This window comes from Squalius cephalus (genome assembly GCF_949319135.1).
Source record: "Squalius cephalus genome assembly, chromosome: 8".
NCBI lineage: Eukaryota > Metazoa > Chordata > Actinopteri > Cypriniformes > Leuciscidae > Squalius > Squalius cephalus.
This window is the reverse complement of record NC_137129.1, coordinates 29504101-29510154: the sequence shown is the minus strand read 5'-3', so window position 1 is coordinate 29510154 and position 6054 is coordinate 29504101. Positions and strand designations below refer to the sequence as shown.

The following is a 6054-nucleotide window of genomic DNA, read 5'->3' as shown; positions in this document are numbered from 1 at the left end:
CTCTGCTTTTTCCCCCTCCACGTAAACCTCAGTGTCGCTGGGTGCGCCAGGGTGTGTCGAACCTCACGGTCCCAGAGTAACTTCTTTGCTGCGGAGAATTTCATCCTCATTATGGCTCTCTCCCTCGACATATCCTCGAAGATGGACAGCTTGCATTCCTCCCATTCAAAACCCCTGCTCTTTTTCGCTGCAGCCAGGACTTTCTCTCTCGCGGTATAACGTAGAAATTTCACCAACACGGCCCGGGGACGTTGATCATCATTAGGCTTAGGCCCGAGGCTCCGATGACTCCGCTCAATCTCGAACTCCGAACCCGTCAGCCCGAGCCCCTCTGATAGGATCTTTTGTACGTACTCGTTAATTTTGCAGCCTGCTTCTTTCCCCTCTTTGAGGCCGATTATTTTGATGTTATTCCGTCTGCTGCGATTTTCCAAATCCTCAGCTTTATTCCAGAGTTCGTCTACAAGTTTCGCCATCCTCTCAGTATCACCAGTCAAGCGATTCGATGCGTCCTCCACGTGCGAGATGCGATTCTCGGCTTCGTCGAGTCTGGCCTGTACGGAGCTAATCGCATCTTTAAGTTCCGTAGTAGTTGCTTTGATAGTTATCACATCATTTGCAACCCCCTGCAAAGTCACGTTCATTTGACTAATTTCAGCAAAAAGATCTTTCCAGTTCGGGTTTTGATTACTTGACTCTGGTGACGGGGAATCGTTAGCTTCTGGGGTCGTTGTTTTCAGACGTGTTTGCACCCCTCGAATTGGTTGCTTGGAAGATGTCATTTTGTCGTTTGTCGGATGCTTCAAGTAAAAAGTAAGTTGTCTATCGAAATTTTATTAATTTTGCGAACGAAGTGTATACTAAATGATCTAATTGATGGTGGGCATCAGGAGCGCAGCTCTAGCCTGCTGCCATTTCCCAGCTTGCCATCACGTGACTCCTGAAGGATTCAAATTTAAGAATATGTTTTAGATCTGCTGATCCTGCTTCCTTACATAACATCACATGAAAAACTAAGGTGAACTACACTGCATTGGGCATTCAAGGTGAACATGATGGCATCAATTTACTGATTAGAAGTCAACTGTAAGTCAGCTGTCTAAACATTGTAATAGTCAGGGGTTTTGTTAGTCTTTGATCTTCCTACTGAGAGTTGAACTATGTGTGAATGTTCTTAGTTCTCGTGACCATGTGTTGTGTAAACAATTTGGGGGGTACCATTATCTCAGTTGGGGGTAATTACCTCTATTGTCTTTAGATGATTAGATTTAGTGGTTACCTCTAAGGCTGTGTGTAAGGTCAGCACCTTTAAGGACAGCCCACTGAAATGCCTATAAGATTACTTGTAAAGTTACATTAGTTAGACTTGGGAAGTACTGCAGCCACGTCAACGCGAAGTCCTCAATAAAGAATAACTTCTTGAACGTGATCCCAATGTCTCCTGGTTTCTTGCTTTGATGAAGGAAAAAGTTTCCAACAGTTCCTATTGGTATTTTAATAGAAACCATTAGCATTTCTGTGATGGTTTCCAACTTTTTTAAAGCTGGTCTGATCTTCTGTCCTTGTCTAAAGAAATAATTACACACACACATCATGCTTAATGTTTTATTATCAAGGTGAACACATGAAATTCATCAGTATCTGTAAAATTCACCTACATAAATGAGTTTCACAGCACTAACACTGTTTCAGCTTTGATCCCCTCGGTAAACACGTAATAAACGGGGCGTTAACATATAAGCCTACTTGCATTTTATGGTTGTCAACTTTGTTGCATTACATTTACTTCACCAGGAGATGGTGCTGCAATTTCTATCTGAATGAAGCTTCGAGTAATGAACCATTTTTGACACAATTGTATCAGAAGGCAATAATGCTTCGAAACGCTTCATTTGGCCATCACTACTTACAGATCACACTATATATACGTTTCATAATAATGACAGATAATCATAATTATCATTTCTAGTTGCTACTGTCTGCTGATCGCTGATCGATTGCTCCTGTCTGCCTCGCTGCCTGCTGTGAGTGTGTTTGCTTCGGTGCTGTAAGCTCCGTCTTAGCCTCGTATTTCCTTGTTTTGAATAGTGGTGGGCAGATTGAGGCTTCGTGAAGCAATGAAACAGTTGAACCAAATGTGCCATTATGTTTCGAGGCTTCGAAACAATCTGACACCCGTCTCAACGGTGACACCTAGTGGTCATTTGCAGGTGTTGATCTGAAACAACCTTGACAATGAGCCATTAAAAAAATGTGTTGTTTTTTTATTATTGTATTTTTCTAATATGTGAAGCTTGTAACCTATAGGCTCCTCACTGTGCATAATGTTATTTTGGTCCTGCAAAATGAATATTATTAAAAGAAATCAAGCCACAATGTTTTTTAGAGATTTTTATTCAAAAATATTAATTTCTCTGCTGTGGAAGGACTTAGCATACTTCTTTTTTTACAGATAATTTCTCCAGCCTTTGAAAAAATCCTCTCACAAGGGACACTTGTTGCTGGCATGCAAATATATTTTTTAGCTAGGACATGCGAATGAGGAAAGATTACTGCTCTCTCTTTCCAGTAAGTTAGTGGATCATGAGTTCTGGGCAAATACGCATCGTTGATGTATTTTTTCACTTCCACTGTGGCATCAGCTGTAGCATTGCGTGTCTCATATGTAGACCTATAAAATGTACATTCACACAATATTATATTATATTATATTATATTTACATTGAAGCTATTTTTAATATGATTGGCAGTTGTGATTGGGACATTAGGTTGTAGGGCATAGGGCTATGGACTTTCTAAACAGTGTCCCAAAAGTTTGTAATTATATTTCAATTATAATTATATTTCAAACAATGCATACCTTGCTTAGATGGCCCAGCAGTGTCAGTAGCAGGCCTAGGTACATGGGGAATGCCATCCTCTGGACCCTGCAAAATGGCAGGATGAGTGCTCCTCAAATGGCGCATCATGGATGATGTATTGTTGCAGTAGGCTAGCTGCCGATCACAATACACACATCTCACTTTATTTGGGGTTTCTAAACGGAAATGCTCCCACACCACAGATGTCATCTCTTCTGGGTGGGGAGCCTCCATTTTATATATCTATCCAAATCTATCCATCTACAGTGTTATGCATAAGTTTAGACACCCATGCTAAAGTTGACTAAAAAGAGGAATAAAAAATCATCTTTTGGAAATTGAATGTAGCCCTGTACAAAATTCCTATAAGTTAAAGAATATAAAAGATCATTAACAGTGTAACACAAAAAAATAAAATAAAATAAAATAAAAGTTAATAAATAGAGTTCATGTTAGTTAAAGTTGGTTAAAAGGTGTGCTGGTTAAAAGTATAAATATAATATGTAGAGTTTAATAAATAAGACTATTTACAGCTAAAGATAAATTCATATAAAAGTCTTTCATCTGTTTCATCTGCGAGAAAAGTAGAGAAGAAGAAGCTGTGTTTATCTGTGTAACCTAACCTGTTACCTGTCACATGTCAATCATTTAATTCCTGTTTTGCTTTTGGTTGTGTTAATACTTGAGCCAATCAGAGTAACATCACCGTGTAAGGGGCGGGACTAGTGGGACAGGTTTGTGTGAGGAGTAGTGAGCACGCATGAAGAGAGAGGACAGACGCTAATGATGAGAGAGCTAATGAAGGAGGCATCGTGGTGTGGGAAGCATGCTCTAAGGAGACGGACGTTGGTGAGAGAGAGAAAGAGAGAGAGACGGGTTTCCAACTGAAGGCCCTGCTGTTTCTGCCCTGCTGTTCTGCGTGCCCTGTTGCCGGCCCGTGACTTTTGGTGCTGTGCTTCTTCCTTTGCCATTACCATCGCCATTACCTGTGCCATTACCTGTGCCATTACCATTGCCTTTGCTGTACTGACTTAACCTGGATTCGTGAGTACTAACATTCACATGCACGTGCTTTTTGTTTATGCTCAGTTCTGAGTGAAGCGGCCATTCCAGTTTTTAGGCCCCACCACACACAAAGTGTCATCGAACAGGCCTGCAACGGGTGTGGACATTTTCAGAGGGAATAAATAATTATTTAATTTCAATATAACCACAGAAAGGTTTTCCTTTTGGGAAAGTGAAGCTTTATTTGCTTGTAAGTTTTATTTTCACTTCTTTTTCCATACCCCTGTGATTTGTTTTATTTTATTCTAAGATACATTTTTTTATTTTATTTTATTTCATGTTGTAAATAAATACTTCTGAATATTTTTGCATCTAAAATACAGTTGTGGTGGTCATTATAAGAACAGCAAAGAGTATTACAAATATACATTTATTAAGTAACATACAAAACAAGTTGTATTTCCCTACAACGAGCCCAGGCCCAGTCTCATTGTATTAACCACTCCAGCTTTATTTTCTAACTACATGGGACCTGGGTTACATAAAATGGAGGCACCGCTGGGATTATTTAATATAAACGGGAATTTATAATAGAGTACAAGCCACCAGACCCCACAACTTTAGAGCAGTAGTATAGAGCATTCATATAAAAATAACGTGCTAACAGTAACTAAAAGCAATTTAAGTAAAGTACAGCAATGGAAAGCCAAACAAGTAGTTCATCACAACGTGAGCTAATTAACTGGTGCAAAGGAGAATCATTAGATTTAAAGCATGCCCTCCTTTTACACGGAGTGCCAGAAGGTGTTTCAAGAGAAGATATTGAAGAAACAGCAGGGACCATCAAAGCATTGGGAAAAGTTAAAGTGAGAGGCAAAATGTTTCACCCTCAACAACAATCAGTGATGGCGCTATGTGAGTGTCGTGAAGAGATTGACCCCTCTAAAATCCCACCTGAGATAATGCCTATAAGTGAAGGAAGTGGTTGGAAAACTGTCTATTACACAGAGCCTCAGCTTGATAACTTTGAAGAGAAGCTACTTACCTTTTTGCAGAGCGAAGGGAGAACCTTAGAGGACATACAAGGTCTATGTTCCCCCACCAAAGAGGGTAACAGCAACCCTGAAGACATCATCCGTGCGGTCGGTGATGTTATGAGCAGAACAAACAAACAACATGACAGTCACCCATACAGACGTCTGCGGACATTCTCCGGGGTCAGTCCCACCCCAACTGGAGAAGAGACCTTAGATAACTGGCTGGAACAAGCAACACTCTTAGTAGAGGAAGGTGAGTGCTCCGACAAAGAAAAACGACATCGGATACTGGAAAGTCTCAAAGGGCCCGCCTTTGAAATCATTCAAGCTGTGCGCCTGACTCAACCTGATGCTAGCCCACGTGAGTACATAAAGGCTATAGAGAGCATTTTTGGTACAGTAGAGTCCCCAGAAGAACTATACTTGTCGTTTAGAGCCCTCCACCAACAGCCTGGTGAGCGTCTGTCTGAGTTCCTACGAAGAGTAGAAAAATCCCTTGTCAAAGTAGTACAGGGAGGTGGTTTACCTGTTAGCGCTGCCAATAGCGCTCGTTTAGAGCAGCTTCTTAGAGGGTCTACCTCTGAACTCATGTTGCTTCAGTTGAAAATTAGGGAGCGGAGTAGTAATCCCCCTACATTCTTGAACCTGTTAAGAGAAGTGATGGAAGAGGAGGTTCGCCAGTCAGCCAGACAAAGCCATGTGTCACACATGCGTCCTCAGCGTGTACGCACTGTCCAAGCTGAAAAGGAGAAAGAACCTGAATCAGTCTCTAGGAGTGAACTGCAAGCTTAGATTCGAGAATTGAGAGCGCAGCTAGAGCAGAGCAGCAACCTACCACCTCAGCCAACCTCTGATGAATCCTTTACAGGTCTGAAAGAGAAACAAAAACAGAAAAATGAGTCACAGAGTGAATTGCAATCGCTAAGGAAACAAGTGAAAGCCCTAGAAAATAAAATGAGTGTAATGGCAGTGAAATACACATCAGGCCCCCCACGAGAACACACACCCCAGCCTCACCGATACAAAGCAGCTCCAGTTCACAAGCCCGCTCATTCCAAAGTTTTTCCTCCCCGACAAGACAAGGATGAGTTTTTCTGTTATCGGTGTGGGGAAAATGGCCACATAGCCACCAGATGTACTGCCCCTGAGAA

General features: G+C 41.3%; 1 protein-coding gene across 1 annotated transcript; it reads left to right on the top strand.

Annotated features, from left to right (window-relative positions):
- Nucleotides 1-4771: 4771 nt before the first annotated feature.
- Nucleotides 4772-5695, top strand: LOC307163313 (paraneoplastic antigen Ma1 homolog; the record flags this gene model as incomplete). The annotated part of the gene is made up of 1 exon (XM_079879352.1): nucleotides 4772-5695. One exon carries the CDS (start codon nucleotides 4772-4774, stop codon nucleotides 5693-5695), a length of 924 nt encoding a protein of 307 aa, XP_079735478.1.
- Nucleotides 5696-6054: the final 359 nt, after the last annotated feature.